The following is a 19,797-nucleotide window of genomic DNA, read 5'->3' as shown; positions in this document are numbered from 1 at the left end:
GCGTTCACATTTGGTGTAAGGTCACCTGAGGCCAGGTGAGAGATGCACACCATTGGGGTCAGGAGTGCACCGCTAAGGTAGTGGACCCTACGCCTGACTTCTGCAGATGGGGCTCTGGGTGGTTCAGGAAAGCAGGTCCTCTGGAGCACCGACACAGTTCACACTGGGAGCAAGAGCATGTGATTCCCCAGGGCGTGGAGTTTAAGAGCCTGCGGGTGTTCACCAGAGCCCCTAGTGGTGGGGATGGACTTTGCTGCAACTGGCTCCAGGTCACGGCCCCCAGGGTCTTCCAGCTTACACTCACGGCAGGCTACTGAAGGATAGAAAGAAAGCAGCTGACCGGGACAACAAGGGATAGTCGTAAGATAAGCCTAAAGGTCAGGGCAACAAGCATACAGGGGTAGTCAAAGAACACCCCAAAGGTCAGGGTATGAAGCAGACAAGGTTAGTCAAGAACAAGCCAAGGACGGTAAACAGAATCGGACATAGAGCACATGACAAGACACACACAGCAAGCCAAACGCACAATATTGATCGCCGAGCCTGGCTTGCAGTGCACAGGTTAATATAGTGTTAGAGGCTGGGGTGGAGCCATGCTTGAGGGAAGATTAGGGCAGATAGGTGTGAGTGCAGGCCCTAAGGCTGATACACAACCAGAGAAAAGCAGACAGGGCATGAAAGTATTGCTACAGATTCATGACACTGGGGCGAAGGTTAATCTTGCAACAGGACAATGACTCTATGCACACAGCCAAGATAAAAAAGGAGTGGCTACGGGACAACTCTGTGAATGTCCTTGAGTGGCCCAGTCAGAGCCCAAACTTAAACCTGACTGAACATCCTTGAGATCTGAAAATGGCTGTGCACCGATGCTCCCCATCCAACCTGATGGAGCTTGAGAGGTCCTGCACAGAAGAATGGGAGAAACTGTCCAAAAATAGGTGTGCCAAGCTTGTAGCACCATACTGAAAAAGACTTGATGCTTTAATAAAAGCTTTGTTGAAGCGCCAAAGGTGCTTCAACAAAGTATTGAGCAAAGGCTGTGAATACTTATGTGCATGTGATTTTTTTTTAAAATAAATTTGCAAAGATTTCAAACAAACTTCTTTCACATCATTGTGGGGTATTGTTTGTACAATTTTGAGTAAAATAATTAATTTAATCCATTTTGGAATAAGGCTGTAACAAAAAAATGTGGAAAAATGCTCAGTATTTAACATCCACAGTATTTTCAGTCTCTTACCAACCAGGTTGTTGGCAGGTGTAGGGTGTAGTGCCTGTTTTCCAGCTTGAAAAACCTTAGTACAGCTTTTTTTTTTTTACTGAGCTAAAATATATCTTATTAATCGTAATGTGCCTATGCACACAGGAGTGTAAACAAGCAATGCGCATGCTTCAGTGAAAAAAAAAAAAAAAAAAGAAAAATCTGCTTTTTGCTCCATAATTTACGCCTCTTGCGCGCAAATGCGCACAAATGCATGCAATTGCTCATTTGCATATTGTGCAGAAAGAGAATGCGAGAATACATTTTCACGTGTAGTAAGGTCTCCGGGATCCTTCAGTCTAATGAGAACCTCCAGGGCCAGAGATAGCTGACATCCTCCTGTATGTGGTGGGTTGTGAGGCATAGTGTGTGCAAGGTGGAAGTTATTGGGTACCAGACACTTCTTGAATGCAAAAGAGATGTTTATTTCTCTTACAAACTTTTATGGGGGGAAAGAGGGTTAGGGCCAGGACACCCTTGAATAGTTGTAAGTTCAATTAGCAGACTCTAGGACTTCAATAGAACAGCCGTGCAGGGAAAGGCTTCCAGCAAGAAGCCACATCTGCATGTACATGAATGCTGTCTCCTATGGCAACAATCTTTAACCACTAGCTTACTGGGCACTTAAACACCCTTCCTGCCCAGACCAATTTTCAGCTTTCGGTGCTCTCACACTTTGAATGACAATTACTCAGTCATGCAACACTGTACCCAAATGAATTTTTTGTCCTTTTTTTTTTTTTTCCACAAATAGAGCTTTCTTTTGGTGGTATTTGATCACCTCTGGGGTTTTTATTTTTTGCGCTATAAATGAAAAAAGACAGAGAATTTAAAAAAAAAAAACCTGCACATTTCTTTGTTTCTGTGACAGAATTATGCAAATTATAAATTTTTCTTCATAAATTTTGGCCACAATTTATACTGCTACATATTTTTGGTAAAAATAACCCAAATTAGTGGATATTATTTGGTCTTTGTGAAAGTTAGAGAGTCTACAAGCTGTGGTGCGAATCGCACAAAATTGATCACATCTGATGTACTGGTGGACTATCTCGCTTCTTGTGACCCGAACAAGTCAGGAAAGTACAAATACCCTCCAAATGACCCCTTTTTGGAAAGTAGACATTCCAAGGTATTTAGTAAGAGGCATGGTGAGCTTTTTGATGTTGTCATTTTTTTCCCCACAATTCTTTGCAAAGTTAAGATTTTTCATTTTTTTTATTTTTTTCCACAAAATTGACATTGTAATAGGTTATTTCTCTCACATGGCATGTGTATACCACAAATGACACCCCCCTCAAAAAAATTCTGCTACTCCTCCTGAGTATTACAATACCACATGTGTGGGACTTTTTCACAGCCTGGCCACATAGAGAGGCCCAACATGCAGGGAGCTCCATCACATGTTCTAGGAGCATAAATTACACATCTAACTTGTTGACTACCTATTACACTTTTGAAGGCCCTGGAGCACCAGGACAATGACACGTGACACTGATGACAGATGGCACTGATACGTGGCACCGATGACACGTGGCACTAATACGTGGCACTGATGACAGATGGCACTAATACGTGGCACCGATGACGCGTGACACTGATGACAGATGGCATTGATGACACGTGACACTGACAACAGATGGCACGTGACACTGATGACAAATGGCACTGATACGTGGCACTGATGACAGATGGCACTAATATGTGGCACTGATGACAGATGGCACTAATATGTGTCACTGATGACAGATGGCACTTATACGTGGCACTGATGACAGGTGGCACTGGGGACAAATGGCACTGACAACAGGTGGTACTGGGGACAAATGGCACTGGGGCAGGATGGCACTGGGGGAGGATGGCACTGGGGCGGATGGCACTTTTTTTTTTTTTTTTTTAAACTACGGCCGCTGCAGCCGTTCATCTCTCCCCTCTCCTACGCTGTTTGTGTGAGGAGGGAGAGCAGCGCTGAGAGATGATCTCATATGTTTACATATGAGATCATCTCACATTGGACGCGCCGATCGCGCTGTAAACGGCCGCTGTGATTGGCCGTTTACAGCGATCTGTGTTTGCCTGTCTCGGGGGGACACGGCAAACACAGAACTTCCCCGATGCGCGCCCGTGGCGGCGCGCATTGCAGAAGTAAACAGGACATCCAGGGACGGCCTCCCGGACGAAAGCGCCTGATCTATAGCCATCATTCGGCTATAGGGCGGACGGGAAGAGGTTAACAGATCCTAACACCAAACGTAACGGTTATTCACTTATTGTAGTTCTTCAGTCCACTGAGCTCCCGATCTCTCAGTAGACCCTTGGATTCACTGTTACTGAATCCATCGAGCTCCTCCAATCTCCACAGTGGTATTTTCCTCAAGCCTCACCCTGTCTCTCTGCTGGGACCCTAGCTTGGCACTCCCGATACTTCTCAAGCTTCACCCCTGCTGGCCTGCTCTGTCCCTGCCTTGACACACAAGGCTGCTCTGTAAGCGTTACCTCTGCTGTCTGGGTCCCTGACTTGATCACCGTCTGAAGTTTCCCAATACTCCACCGTGCCGTTTGGTGAGAATGTGACTCCGGTACTTGCTTCAGTTACTCACTGTGGTTCCTGGTAATAAGGCAGAATGGTCCCTTTGTGTCGAAAGCTTCCCCTCTACCTCCGACCACTGGCAGGTTCTCCGGCCGGCAGAATGTAATTTCTGTTTGGACTGCAAGCTGCAATCCCAACCCTGCACTCCTCTCTTGCTTCTGGATAGGCCCTCAGACAGCCTAGCAGTCAGATGCCCCTGGGATAGGCCCAATCTCCAGCCTAGCATCCCAGGGCACACGACACACATCCACCCAAACAGCCATCCAAGTGGCACAGAACATAATCACCCGACTCCACCCAAATATATTTCTCCCAGCAGGCCAAGGAATCCAAGTAAACCCCTGCCCATTGGCTGAGATACTCCATATACCCATAACCTGACCTTGAGTTGCCCTTCTCATATCTAGTACCACCAAGTACCTTTTACCATTATTATTATTAATAATAAACAAGTGTGATTTAACTACACTTCTGTCTAGGTCTGATTCATGGTTTCTGACAGGCGAGGGCCATGAATTGAGAAGATAGTCAATCCACTTGTTGGTAATGTTTTTTCCAGTTTGGATGAGCAGGATCACTGTATGGATCAGTTTGCCTTAGTGTTACAGATGCTTCTGAATCGCACGGCTCACCTGGAATCTCCCACTGTGGCTGCTCCAGTACAACCTGTGTTGCAGGCCATCCCTGCTGCTGCTTCAGTCTCTTTGCAGGATTCTGCCTCGAGTATTACCTCTATAAGAGGTATGTCTGGTTCCACTCTGCTTCCCCAGCGATTTGGGGCAATCCAGTTAATTGCAGAGGGTTTATCAATCAGGTTGAATGCACTTCGAGATGCTGCCCCAGGTGTTTCCCACAGACAGAAGCAAAGTAGGTTTCGTGATATCTTTGCTTTCTTATAGAGCCTTGGCCTGAGCAAACCCTCTATGGGAGATACAAAAACCTGTTGTCCTGAGTTACCCAGAGTTTGTGGCTTCCTTTAAATGGGTATTTGATGTTCCTGTACGCTCCACTTCTGTTGCCAAGTGCCTCATGTCCATCAGAGTATGAGAACTGTTGCCTACTACGCCACTGAATTACGTCCTGTGGCAGCAGAGCTTGCTTGGAACAATAAGGCCCTCGTGGCTGCTTTTTCTCATGGTCTCTTGGATGCTATCAAAGATGAGATAGCAACCCGAGATATACCCACTGAGCTGGAGAAGTTGATAACGTTTGCCATCCTAATGGACTCCAGACTCAGAGAAAGAGACTTTTTTAAGGAGCGCTTGCGGAAGCCTCCTGTACGTTTGTCTCAGAACCTTGCAGTCCCACCCTGGCCTCCCTCAACTCCCATTTCTCATGGTACCGAGTCGGTCTGTGAAAATTAACCCCTGCACTTGGGCTTCACACGTCTCTCTGCGGATGAGAGAAACTTTAGGGGGTGGGAGAGATTATGCCTTTATTGTAGCCAGGCAGGTGACTTTTTGAAGTCTTGTCCTGCCCGTCCAGGGAACGCCCGAACCTTGAGGTCCTGTAGCAGATAGAGCTTAGGTGGCGTTGTTTTGCCGTTATCTATGAATGTAGGGGCTCTTTACCATGAGTTAATCCTTAGTTATTTCCGCGTCTAAGTTTCCACTGGTTATTGGTTATCCTTGGTTACAGAGGCACAGCCCCTCTTTTGATTGGCTTCGTGCTGAGGCTCTCTCCTGGTCACCACAATGCAGCAAGACATGTTTTCAGAATGTGGCTAAGGTCCTATGCACCTCTTCACTCTCCTCATTACTGGAGGAGTACTGCGATTTTAGTGATGTTTTTGACAAAGGTCAAGCCAGTAGTTTGCCTCCACACCAGTCATATGATTGCACAATTGACCTTCAACCTGGTGTCATACCCCCCTTGTGGCCAGGAACATACAATCTTGTGAGGATCAAGGAGGGCAACAAATGGAAAACTGCATTTAATACCAGAACAGAACATTAGGAGTACCTTGTAATGCCATTTGGCCTTTGCAATGCTCTGGCAGTTTGCCAGGAATTTATCAACGATGCCCTCCGAGATTTGTTGCAGCTATGTGTGATGGTTTATCTCAATGGTATCCTCCATTTTTTTTTCCAAGTCCCTTGAGAGTCACCACACAGATGTCTGTCATGCACTTCAGAAGCTGAGAGAGAACAATCTCTAGTGTAAATTGGAGAAGTGCGAGTTCCATCGTGAACAGTTTACATTACTGGGTTATGTAATTTTCACTGCCAGTTTTTCGATTGACTAATAGAACCTTTCAGCAGTCTCTGGTCAAGCCCCTGACTGATATGACCAGAAAGGACAGTGACCCACAGAGTCGGTCTCCGGAGTCCATTAAGGCCTTTGAGAGTCTCAAGGCTGCCTTTGTTCTGCTCCTGTGTTGGCAAGTCCTGATCCTATGTTACTCTTTATCCTTGAGGTTGATGCTTCTGAAACTGGAGTTGGCGCCCTTCTGTCTCAACGTCCTACCTCTGAGAGCACTATGCATCCTTGTGGCTACTTTTCCAAGAAATTGTCACCTGCTGAATGCAATTACGAGATTGGGGATAGAGAGTTGTTAGCGATCATTTTAGCCCTTAACCACTTGCTTACTGGGCACTTAAACCCCCCTCCTAGCCAGACCAATTTTTCAGCTTTCAGCGCTGATGCATTTTGAATGACAATTGCGCGGTCATACAACAGTGTACCCAAATGAAATTTTTATCATTTTTTTTCTCCACAAATAGAGATTTCTTTTGGTGGTATTTGATCATCTCTGCGGTTCTTATTTTTTGTTAAAATAAAAATGTAAAAAGACCGAATTTTTAAAACTTTTTTTGTTTATAAATTTTTTAAAACAGGCAATTTTTCTCCTTCATTGATGTATGCTGATGAGGCGGCACTGATGGGTGGCAGTGATGGGCACTGATGGGCAGCACTGCTGGGTGGCACTGATTGGCACCACTGGTGGGCATTGATAGGTGGCACTGATGAGCACTGTCAGGTGGCAATGGCAGATAGTACAGATAAGGCATAATTACCTCTTCCTCTTCGGGACCGATGTCCCTTGCAGATGAGCCGGTGAGCGGCTTTTGTTTCTCCTCACGCTGTCAGCGTGAGGAGAAAAAAAAAAGATTTCTGAGCTTTTGTTTACATCATGTGAACAGCGGTCATTGGCTGACAGCTGATCACGTGGTAAAGAACCGGGACCGGCCTCTCACTCGGATCGGCAATCACCTGTGTCTCAGTGACGCGTGATCACAGCTTGCTCCGCGCGCGCGCACAGGGATGACCGTGATGGCCTCCCGGGAATTCGGGTCCGCGCTGTGGCCGTCATTCGGCTATAGCGCAGATGCCAAGAGGTTAAAGAGGCATCTCCTCAAAGGTACCACTGTGCTGGTTCTCTTACTGACCATAAAAATCTCACATTCTTGTCTGAGACTAAACGCCTCTCTCCCAGAAGGGAGCAATGGGCTCTTTTCTTGTCAAGTTTCAATTACATTTGTCTCATGCTTTATCGAGACAATTTTCCTCCACTTCCAAAATGGAATTGGTTCCTGTGATTCCTCCTGATCGGATTCTGGCTACGGTGTGCACCAGTCTCATTTCTCCTTTGGGTGACAAAATTCTTGCCGCTCAGGTCCATGCTCCTCCTGAGAAACCTTGTGACCGCTGCTTTGTCCCTGAGAGTCTCTGTGCTGCTGTGCTCCAGACTTACAATTCTCCAAAGGCTGCTGGTCACCCTGAGCAGAATCAATTCTTTTGGCCCATTTCCCAACAATCCTGGTGGCCTAGTCTACGTGCTAATGTAGCTGCCTTCATAGCTGCTTGTTCCATGTGTGCTCAGAGTAAGACACCACGATACCTTCCAGTGGGCCTCCTACAACCCATACCCAATGGAGAGAGGCCTTGGACCCACCTGTCCAAGGAGATCATTGTGGAGTTACCCAACTCTCAGGGCAATATAGTTATCCTTATGTTGGTTGATCGGTTCTCGAAGACGTCTTATTGTATTCTACTTAAGAAGTTGCTCACATCTAAGTAACTGACTTACATTTTTGCTCGGGAGAGTTTTCGCTTACGTGGGCTACCCAAGGTGCTCGTCTTGGACAGAGGTAATCAGTTTGTGTCCTGGTTCTGGCGAGCCTTTTGTGTTCAGTTGGCAGTTCAGCTTTCTTTCTCTCCTGCAAATCACCTGCAGTCTAATAGTGCTGCAGAATTAGCTAACCAGTTCTTGGAGCAGTTTCTACGTTGCTATATTTGTGACCATCATAACAACTGGTCAGATCTTTTACCTTGGGCAGAGTTTGCTCACAATAGTGCCCTATTTGTGGCAAACTATGGTTTCCAACCTCCCATGTTGTCTGACTCATTTGTTCTGCAGAGCATCCCTGCATTAGAGGAGCATCTCTGTGGTCTTCGTTCCAATTGGGCACAAGTCCAGGAGGATTTGAAACATACCAATGATAATTACAGACTCCATGCTGACCGCAGATATCTGCCTGCACCTTCCTACCAGGTTGGGGACAGGGTCTGGCTGTCATCTCGCTACCTCTGACTCAGTGTTACCTCAATGAAGTTGGCACCTCGGTTTATTGGGCCTTTCCGTATTTTCCGCAGGATTAATACACTGGCTTACGCTTTAGACCTTCATTCTAATAGGCTTATCTCAAATATATTCCATGTCTCCTTATTAAAACCTCACCCAGTACAGGTTCGGAACCATGAGGAGTATGAAGTACAGTCCATTGTTGACTCCCGTAGGTTCTGTGGGTGCATACAGTACCTGGTGCATTGGAAAGGGTGCGGTCCGGAGGAACGCTCTTGGGTCGTGTACTCAAACGTACATGCCCCTGTCCTCCTCCATGCTTTCCAAAGATGTTTTCCCCTCAAACCGGGTGGTCCTCTAAGGAAGAGGGGTCATTGAGGAGGGGGTACTATCAGGGCTGGGCTCAGCCCTTCCTTCTTAGAGCAGGCTGCTCAGCTGTCGGTTAATTTGCAGCTCCACAGTGAGTCACCTGATAAAGATACCCTGTTCGTCAGTCCTTCTGGTTACTTAAGCTGTTCAGTTCAGTTCCTCTCTGCTTTTCGCCTTGGTCAACATATCCAGAGACTCTCTCCTGTGTCTACGTTGAAGACTTGCTTGTCTGACATCCCTTCTGGTTTCTGATCCTGCTTGCTGTCCCACTATGCTGATTCTCCGGTTTACGGATTTCCTGGTTTGCCCTAAAGTAGGATGATCACTGGCTTCCTTATGTCCTGGCTTGTCTGACTATCCGTTCCGGTTACCGAACTCTGGATATGATTTGACCACGTTAATCTGTTTACCTTTTACTATTATTATTATTTTTAAACGAGTGTGATTTAACTGCCCCTCTGTCTTGTTCTGATTCATGGTTTCTGACAGTCAGAGAGAGGGAAGGGGGCCTTGGGGCTAACCTGGCAAGATACTTTATTAATAGGGTACTACACAGGGTGGCCTGATCTTTGTTTAGCAGGCCTGTAGCTGGGAGTGGGGCAGCCCTTCAGGGCTTGGGTTTAACCACTTGAGCCCCCAGAAAATTTGGATGCTGAATGACTGGGCCATATTTTGCAAAACGGCACTGCAAATCGCTTTAACTGACAATTGTGCGGTCGTGCAATGTTGTACCTAAACAAAATTGAAGTTCTTTTTTTCCCACAAATAGAGCTTTCTTTTGGAGGTATTTGATCACTCCTGCCTTTATTTTTTGCGCTATAAACAAAAAAAAAATCAACAATTTAGAAAAAAAAAAGCAATATTTTTTACTTTTTGCTGTAATAAATACCCCCAAATTTTTATTTATTTTTTTATCATTACTGCGACATTATGGCAGACACATCAGACACTTTTGACACTATTTTGGGACCATTACCATTTATACAGTGATCAGTGCTATAGAAATGCACTGATTATTGTGTAAATGACACTGGCAGGGAAGGGGTTAACCACTAGGGGGCGAAGAGGGGTTAAGTGTCTCCTAGGGAGTCATTCTAACTGTGGGGGGAGGGGTTAACTAGGATATGACAGTGATCAGGAGCAGTGGATCTCTGTCATTACGCAAGGCAGAAAGGGGAAAGGCCTTGTTTATTCAGGCATCTCCTCCCCGTTAGTCCTCTCCACACCACAATCACGGGCCGCGGGAGAACATTGAATTCCCGGGACCCGTGGGCACACTCCCACGGTGGGTGCATGTGCCCGAGAGGCAGCAAATTAAGGCTGGGTTCACATTGCAGCGATGCGGGAATGCCGCAAATCCGCGGCGGGTTCCCGCGTCGCATACCTCCCGGCGGCAGTTCACACTGCCCTATGCGGGAGTGTCAGTGAAACATTAATGACACCCCCAGATCAGTTCGCATATCGCAGTGCGATCTGCAAACTCAGACAGGAATCGGATCGCATGGTGTGAACACCCATGGGATCCGATTCTGCTGCGGACCAAAAAAAGGATCCTGTGCGAGTTTGGGCCGTGTGCGATGCGAATTCAGCCATACTATCTGTTTAGCTGAACTCGCATCGCACAGAGATCGGATGTGATTTGCACTGCAGTGCGGTGCGAATCACATCCGTTCTCATAAACTGCTGCAGTGTGAACCCAGCCTTAAAGGGATGTACCTGTATGCCCATTTGCTTGCCTTGCCATCCTGCTGACGTACATCTGTGTGTGGCAGTTTGCAAGCGGTTAAACAGACTCCATGTGTGAGAACCCACTGCTCGGGGATTCCTGGAAGAGTAAGGGAAGCAATGGCTGCTCTCCATAGGCGGGTGAGAGCTGTGGTATAGTGCATCATACTATAGAGACTAACGTTCAGGAGTCGTGTAATGGAGAAATTGTATTCTACACTGTAATGACAATATTCAGGAAGTCAGAATATGGACTAAACCAGAGATCTCTCTTTCAGTTTTCCCCTCTATTAAGTCTTCTGCCCTTGTTGTTTTAACGTTAGATAATAAAACATTTTATTTCTGCTTATAAATACCTTATACAGCCCACTTCCTGTTTCTTGTCTGGTCAGTAGCTTAGGCTTATGACATCATACAAATCTTGCTCACTCTCCTGGGAGTTTGCCAGGAAGGTAGAGGGGATAAGTCATAAGAGGGCCAGTAAGAGCTGCAGGGCTGGAGGTGTGTCCAGGAAGTGAACAGACAGCAGCTTCAGCTGCCCACAGTTAAAATGGCTGCAGCCAGACTTAGTGGTGGGAGATTTCTGCAGCATATTCTGCAAGTACAGAGTCACTGTATATATAAAATAATAAGCAAAGTGGTTGGAGGGAAACTTCAGAATGGCAAAGATGTCTTTCTTACAAATGATGTGAGCAGACTGCAGTTCCTCCTGAAGTCAGAAGGAAGGAAGGGATGGATGTGAGGTGAAGCCCGCACTGAACTATCTCCGCAACTCTCGGCGCGCCCTCTAGCGCCCTCTACACAAGAGGAGCTGTGACGGGGGGCGGGGCCAACAGAGGACAGACACCGCCCGGGAACGACGTTGAAAGACCCGGAGAGAAATCTAAAGATTGCCGGGACGGGGACACAGAGGACTGAGCGAGCCTCTGCCGCCGGTAGAGGACGAGTGGTCGCCGCCAGGCCCTCCGACCATGATGTCCGCCTCCAGGGCTCTGCAGCAGTGGTGTGCTCAGCAGTGTGAGGGCTACCCGGGAGTCCGAATCAGCGACCTCAGTTCCTCCTTCCGGGATGGTCTAGCGTTCTGCGCCCTCATACATCGCCAGAGACCCGACCTCATGTAAGTACCGCCCCTTCCTTGGCCCAGGAGCTGACCCTCTAAGGTCAGGCTGTGTGGGAGCTCAGCCCCAATCTGATCACTGCACTGGGTGAGGGGGATCTACTCCTACAATGGCAGACAATCCTCCTGTGATGAATGAAGGAAATATAACACCCCAGTGTTTACATCACCAATCACCATAACATTGCTGACCATCCATGTGCTATGGGAGGAATACTAAGACTGGTGTGGGAAGTTCTGTTCCATATGTTCATGAGATCTGTGGCCATGTTCTCTGATCAGATGATGATATGTACATACACACGGGATGTGTACATACACATGTTATTTGTACATACACATGGGATGTCACAGTCCAGGTCTGACTGATTCCCTCAGATCATGCGGAGATCCAGTGTCTGTGGGCCATCTGTTTCTTACAGCCCTCATACACAGGCAGGATAAGAACAATGTGTCCAATCACCTATAATGTCCTCAACGCCAGGATGGGCTGTGTACCCTGCACCCTCCACTGACCTGTACAGGAGAGTCGTGGTCTGAGGAGGAGACGTGTCCTGGTATCTACTCCCCATGTGTGCCTGTCCAAGCCCTATAAAATCTGGGTGTGCAATTTCCCTAAAATGGGATTCAGGCCTTAAAGCGGATCTTCTTCACCCTCAGAGCAATCACCCCTCCTTTACACAAACAGCGTTGTCTTTTATTTTTTTTAAATATCGTTTATCCAACCTATGTATTTCTCACCTATGCAAATTACATGTACTATGCTTTGTTTTGCCCCCTGGGATGTGCATGTCACATATCCCAGGATAAATAGCCTTTCATTCAGTAAAGGAGGAGGGGTTGAATTAGCAGCATGTCATCAGTAGGCGCACCAACTGCACCTGGAAGAGTTGGCAGCCTCCTGATGACATCACACGAAAAACAGGGTGGTACGGGAGAGAAGAGGATCTCAGCAGGACAATGCTGGATCCACTGGGTGGGCAAGTATCTGAAATGTGCAGAAAGCACCTGTTGTTAAGCAAGGTTTTCTGGACACATCTTGATTAAGGATGAGCTCAGGCGTGTTTGCATACTCCACAAGCAGAGCCCACCAGGAAGTTGGCGTAATGCTGCGCTAATCACAGGCAGTGAGACATTGCCCCGATGCACGGCTGCAGAGATCGGCAATGTCTTGCTGCCTGTGATTAGTGCAGCACTGTGCCTACTTCCTGACGGGCTCTGCACGTGGCATATGTGAACACGCCGGAGCTCATCCCAAATCTTGATCCATCCATGGTCATTCCTGCTAGAGAGAAGTTGATCTAATTAGCTTCTCTCGAATGAGAATTTAGAAAATTGTACATGAAGCCAATCATTGTATTCCGAAGTTCCTGCTGTCAGACAACAATAGCACAACAGGGAGGATTCCACCATCCACATAAAATGTGTGGATGGGGGAATCTGTTGTGTTTTTTTTTATTTTTTTTATTATTGAAATATCTATCCATCTCTGGTCAACCTAACAAGTGATATTAAGACTGACCATAGACTGTTCAAATCTCGGAAGGTTCAGCAGGAACCAGCTGAGATTTGAACCATGTGTGGGCAGGCTGAATGTACCAAGTTGATCGATTTCAGCATGGGGGGCAACCAATGGGATGGCTTCCCCCGCCAGGAGCAGACAATTGCTCAGCAGGAGGGATTCCCCTGTCGCCACTGTCTGTGTTGATGGGGAAATTGTGGTTGCAGGAAAGAAATTCGCACCGTTTATGGCCTGCCTAAGGTTTACATTTTTTTTATTTTTTAAATAAACATTTATATAGATATATCTATATCTGCTCTGTACACTGGTTTTGCACAGAGCAGCCCTGATCCTTCTCTTAACGGGACCCTGCGGCACTTGTGTGTGCTTACTCTTGATCCACCTCTGTGTCCATAAGACACACAGGGCATGGCTTGGCCCTGCTCACTCACTGGCTGTGATTGACAACAGCGGGAGTCAATGAGGATGGTGAGACCGGGGAGAGCCAAGCCACTATTGTGCACATCGCTGGATTAAGATGGGACATAGGTAAGGAAGAGTATGGAGCTGTAAACAGGTTTTTTTTTTCCCTTCATGTATAAAATGCATGAAGGTAATAAACCTTCAGCTATAACAACCACTGTAAGCTAGACAAAGATGGATTGAAATTTGGACTGGCTGCATTCTGATCCATCTATGGCCATACCCGTTCCAAAATAGTTGATCTAAAGACCTACTGCTCTTACATGGGCTTGTTGACATTTTTTTTGTATTTTGACGGTAGAGGAGTCCCGCTGTCAGAATACAATAGTGCAGCGGGGATGATGGGGAAAAAACTTGACATTCAGTAAGCTCTTCCAGAATGTTTGCACGGGCGGCACAGTGGTGTAGTGGTTAGAACTCTCGCCTTGCAGTAAAAAGGGTCTCTGGTTCAAATCCCAACCAATCCTATCAAATACCTGGAGTTTGCATGTTCTCCCTGTGCCTGCGTGGGTTTCCTCCGGGTACTCCGGTTTTCTTCCACACTCCAAAGACATGCTGGTAGGTCAATTGGCTTCTCTCCAAAATTGGCCCTATTATATGAATGGGGACGTTGGATTGTGGGCTTCTTGAGGTTAGGGACCAATATGAGTGTGTAATGTACAGGGATAGGGACAATTGTAGACACTCAGGTTGAACTGGATGGAATCGTGTCTTTATTCAACCTTACTAACTATGTACTATGTAATGACAACGTTTTTTTTTAGTTCTACTTTGAGTTAGTTGACTAAGAAAAATAATGTATTTCCCCAATATTTTGTGCCATCACCAAATGTGTATATGACAAGTGTGTGATGTTCTCTGCAGAGTTGGCTGTCAGTATTTTTGGAGGGACTGTACTAAATTGTATGATACCATTGGTCACTGACTCAGCAATCATTGCCTTTGGGTGATCTTATTGTTTAGTTTTTGTCTCTTCAGTAAATGTGCTATTTGGCCCATTCATCTGGATTTCAACACTTGTCAAATCTTTGAGTCCATGTATAAGAAATAATCAAAGGAGCAGCCAATCCATGTTACTGATCAGCTTGTGTGAGCTCTACTGATGAATGACTATGCCTTTATGGATTATATACATTATTTATTTTCTATGAATCATGATATTAAATGCTGTTCTGTCTTGTGTTTATGTGACTCATACTGATACTGTATGGTGTCATATCCACGTGTTTCTTCTCTGTGACCTTTTTGTTACAATATGTAATGCTTGGGCTTCATTCCCACGGGTATATGTGTATATTTTGCATGAAATACAGATTCTTGCTAGCAGATCCTGCATAAAATACACACCTAAAAAAATACTCATATTTAGATGTTTACAATTTTTCCTACTGACTTTGTGTGTGCATACGCAGTTACACAGGTTTATACAAACACGTGTAAAATCTGATGGTCTGTGTGTCCGGAAACGCATTTGTGTCCTAATTTTTTTTAGAATACCACTAAATACAGTACACATTTTTGTATATTGACATAGCTGTGTGTATGGCTTCATTGATTATTATAGTGCTGTGTTTAGATGCATGCAAAACTATACGCTTTATGCATCTTAGATGCAGTGGTAATGAATCCTTAAAGCCTAACTCCCAATCAGCTATCATTTAAATAGCTTTTTTTGGGGGGGACAGCTGGCCCAAACTAACCATTTTCTTAACCAATACATGTACCTTCTCTCAGTGCTGAATAAACTGTATGTAACATCATCTACATGCAGTACACAGTACTGTGTTCTGGTGGGGACTTCCTGCCTTCATGCCAGAACATGATGGGGACAGGTGAGTGTCGGAAGCAATTGTTGACTACACACTTATCTAGGGGAGAGCAGTATTAATCTCGACAGGTTGACTTTCTTGTGAATTAGAAATTCCCCAAGAATTGCTGACTTTGGTGTCTGCCTGCTACCACAGATTTGGAATATTTTCCTGATCTGGCCAATGTTGGCTCATGCCAGAGGGGTGCTTTAAATTGGACCTTGCATCAAAATACAATGTGTTCTTTACTAATAGCCCCCTTCCTGTGTGTAAGAAACACATAGGAGTATATCTATGCAGGAGTAAATCTGACATACTCCAAACATTTTACGTCAGATAGATCTTCCTAATGCATGTGTTTTAAATGACAGTGATTGATTCACCATCAGTGAATGTTTGGTTAAAATTTCATTCACTTTTTTATGAACAGACCCCTAGTATATTCTGGGAAGAAAAAAAAAACGTCCCTAAGGCCCAGTTTGCGCCCCCTTCTTGAAGGTGCTTTGAGGTCATAGCGCCTCACCGCTGTCAACCAGGAAATCTGGTTATGTAAAATGTCAGAAACCATGAAACAGACTGAGACAGAAGTACAGTTAAATCACACTTGTTTGTTTAATAATAATTAAAAAAAAAGTAGGGCTGCAACTAACGATTATTTTCATAATCGATTAGTTGGCCAATTATTGTTTTGATTAATCGGTTAATAGCCTTAAAAAAAATTGTGGTGTATAATTTAGTTAATATGTAAAGTTTAAAAAAAAGCTATTTAATCTGAAATCTCTCTATGCAGTGGTAATTATAAATAACCAACTTTATGGTTAGGGAGCAACATATCTAATCCACTCTGAGAATAACAGACAGAAGAGATATATGGTATATACTATTAGACGAGATATACTGTATATAATATTAAAGGGTGAATCTGGTAAATATCAGACTCGGAGATCACTTTTTTTTTATCTAAAAAAACAATGTCTTCCTTCAAAAAAAAATTTAAGAACGTTTGTTTGATAATTCTAATCATGAATGGGGTCAAATTGACGTTCATTTTCAACCACAGTGACAGGAAAATTTGGAAAGAATAGAAAACTTCTTGGTGAAAGGAATTTTCAGACCGTGTATGTGGTTTTCATTCAGAAATGACATTCATTTTAAAAACGGAATGTTAAAAACAAAAACAAGTGAAAATTTCACACAGTCGGAATATTCTCACCTGAAAATCAATCCGTGCAGCCAGCATAAGGCTCAGTACACACCTATGCAGTTTGCTTTTGATCTGTTTCTGCAGTGCTTTTTGCTGTGCATTTTGATTTTTGCGCACGTGGTTTTGCTGCGATTTGCATTTCTTTGGGCCAATTTTTGTTGGACAGATTAAAAAAACACAAATTGCTGCAAAAACGCATTATATGCATTTCTGCAGCTTCTCTATTGAAGTATATTGAACCAAAAAGCACAGTACTGTATGGTGTTAAAAAAAAGTCCCTGACCCTTTCCAAATACGCAGCGGCTGAAAAAAGCACAGATATGAACGAGTCCCATAGGAAACCATGTAAATGAACTGTAGTGGGTTTCGACAAAAAGCACCAAAAAACACATAGATGTGACCCAGGCCTAACAAAATTAGTAACATAATGGAGTTTAAAAAATAAATAAAATTAGCCCTTTATAGTACAAAAAAAGCAAATCACTACTGTAAGGGGTTCATTTTTTTTTATTTAATTTTTTTATTTTTATTTTTTATTTTTTTAAATGTAGAACTATAAAAGTAATAGTTACAGTAGTGATTATTTGCTCTTTTTGTACTATAAAGGGCTCATTTTAGTTTTTTTTTTAACCCCATTATGTTACTGGGCAATTAATCGATTATGAAAATAGTAATCGATTAATTTCATAATCGATTAGTTGCCGATTAATTGATTAGTTTCAGCCCTAAAAAAAAAAAGTAAACGTAGTGAAAACATAGCCATAGTTCAGGAACCGGAATGGATAGCCAGACAAGCCAAAACGTAAGGGAGCCAGAGATGAGCGTAGTAGAACAGCATGCAGCATCTGGAGCCGGAAGGAATGTCAACCAAGCAAGTCTTTAACAGGAACAGGAGATCATCTGGACTGGACGGCTTAAGTAGGCAGGACTGACGAGCAGGATATCGTCAACAGGGGAGTCACTGTGGAGTGTTAGGAGCTGGCAATTAGCTGACAGCTGAGCGGCCAGCTTTGAGAAGGAAGGGCTGAGCTCAGCCCTGACAGTAAAAGCTCTTGAGAATGTGCTCCTGCAGCTTGTCCAAGAGGTAGTGGCAGGTTACAGTGACATCACCAGCACCTCCAGGAAGTGGCCTTTATTTTCTCTAGCATTCATAAGGTGTCTTTTTATTTTTGCAAATATGTTTATTAACGCCTGACATGGGCCAAGGCAGTGCAATACAGGCATAAAATGCAGACATAAGTAACGGTATCATAGAAAGAAGAAGAGGACTTGTGCATACATTTGGCATTAAAGCTGTATTAAAAATAGGAAACGTTCTCTGAGTTAGTACCTAGTAACAAAAGCCATATCTATACACAATTGTCAGCCTGAAAGATTAGGTAGAGAAAAAAAGCCTGGAACGCCTTGTACCTTTTTCCGTTTTCCATAAAACCTTAACAATGCCGTACGTTGAATGCCGCAAATTCATGTATCCCACTTCACTGGAAGAAGCAATCCCCACCGACTTTAGCAAGTTGGCTCCGGAACAGTAGAAAAAAAAGGAGAGGAAAAGGGTGAGACGAGAAGGGTACAAGAACAAAATGGCCAGGGTATGAACCTGGTTGATTCAGGGTAGCCTTAGAGTGTAAACTTGCAAATGCATCAGCCTTATAAAGTGGCCAGAAAGGCAGCTCCCTCTGGGGAGAGAATGAACTGATTCCATAGTGCCCATGTCTTGGAATATTTTTCCTGTTGGTGTCGCGCAGTAAGAACTAGGTCTTCCATTTTATTAATATCCTCTACCTTCCGGAGCCAACTTGCTAAAGTCGGTGGGGATTGCTTCTTCCAGTGAAGTGGGATACATGAATTTGCGGCATTCAATAGGTGACGCACGACAGATTTTTTTCGTATAGTTTAGCCGAGATGGTGGAGACATGTAATAAGAATAAAGCCAGATCATTCAGAACAATGTATTCCGTAAACTTCTGAATGGTTGTTCTGACTGTGGACCAAAAGTAAGATTGCTTTGGACAGCACCAAAATACATGCAGTAGCGTGCCCCTGTTCTGGCATCTCAACCGAAGTGCGGACGTGTCTGGGTTACAGTTATGTAAAACGTGGGGGATAAGGTACCATTTCGTTAAGAGCTTATAGTTGGTCTCCTATACTTTTGTACAAATGGAAGATTTGAAGGCAAACGTGATGATATGCTGAATTTGGGCAGAGGTGTAAGTACAGTTCAGGTCTCTTTCCCATTTGCTTATGAAAGGTAGGGTCACTTGTTCCTCCGGGGAGGTCAGGAGGTTATACGTTTGTAGATAAAACCTGTGGAAGAGTACCGTCTGTCGAGCAGTGTTCCTCGAATGTCGTTAAGGGTTTGCTAAAATGTTGTGGGTTTGGTATGTATGTGAGGTAGCGTCTTAATTGGAGGGTGGTCCAGAAGGGCAGCTCTAATGGACACTTCTTAGTATCTCCAGAGTGGACGACAAACCGTTTTATCAGGAAGTGTTGTGCTCGGGTGCGGTTTGCTGTGTTTAGAGTTTTGCAAACTTGGGGGTCTAGCCCAGGAGGAAACTGCGGATTTCCTTAAATGGTAAGCAATGGTGAATCATGCGTGGATAGATTGTTTAAATCAAGTTTGTGAGCCTATGCGTAGCGTCGTACCTAGTAAGGGGTGTTTTTTTAAGAAATGCTGGTAAGTGGTCATAGCACCAGATAGCTCCTTTTTAATGGCACGTATGTTTGGGCCTGTTCTAACCGCGTCCAGAGCTTAGAATCATGACGACGGCACCTGTCGAAGCTACCTAGATAGATTGTTTGGTTGTCTTTCTGCACATCAGGAATCGCCAAGCCACCGCTGAGCTTGGGAAGGTACAGAAGGGGGCGGAGTAAGCAAGGTTTCTTATTTGCCCAGGTAAATCCATTGAACAGAGTGTGCACCTGTCTAAAAACTGAAGTGGGATTCGAATTGGAAGTGCCTGGACTAGGTAGAGGAACTTGGGCAGAATACACATCTTAATAAGGTTACACCTACCGAACCAGGAGTGAAGGCCCTTGTGCCAGGATTCCAACAGGGTCCGGGTTTTAGTCAGCAGGGGTGGAAAGTTTAGTACAAAGGTACAGGACAGGTTGGTTGGGACAAAAGTGCCCAGATATTTCAGGGACGGTAGATGTCCATATGAAATTGAAATTAGAGCGAAGCGTGGACATAAGGGCAGCCGACATTCCAACA

General features: G+C 44.7%; 1 protein-coding gene across 4 annotated transcripts in view; it reads left to right on the top strand.

The window, feature by feature from the left end:
• Window positions 1-11,224: 11,224 nt before the first annotated feature.
• MICALL1 (MICAL like 1) overlaps window positions 11,225-19,797 on the top strand; it is a 198,907-nt gene continuing 190,334 nt past the window's right edge. The window contains exon 1 of one of the 4 annotated variants that reach the window (XR_013262343.1): window positions 11,225-11,590. Coding sequence is in view for 2 of the 4 variants with exons in the window: in XM_077452390.1 (XP_077308516.1) it covers window positions 11,445-11,590 (146 nt within the window). In the remaining 2 variants the exon portion in view is untranslated. The remainder of the gene's footprint in view (window positions 11,591-19,797) is intronic. The other 3 variants (XR_013262342.1, XM_077452390.1, XM_077452389.1) reach the window with 3 other exon arrangements.

Source organism: Lithobates pipiens, unplaced genomic scaffold, assembly GCF_037356315.1.
Source record: "Lithobates pipiens isolate NorthernLeopardFrog02 unplaced genomic scaffold, aLitPip1_a1.2 Scaffold_23, whole genome shotgun sequence".
NCBI lineage: Eukaryota > Metazoa > Chordata > Amphibia > Anura > Ranidae > Lithobates > Lithobates pipiens.
This window is presented reverse-complemented; position numbering and strand designations above follow the sequence as displayed.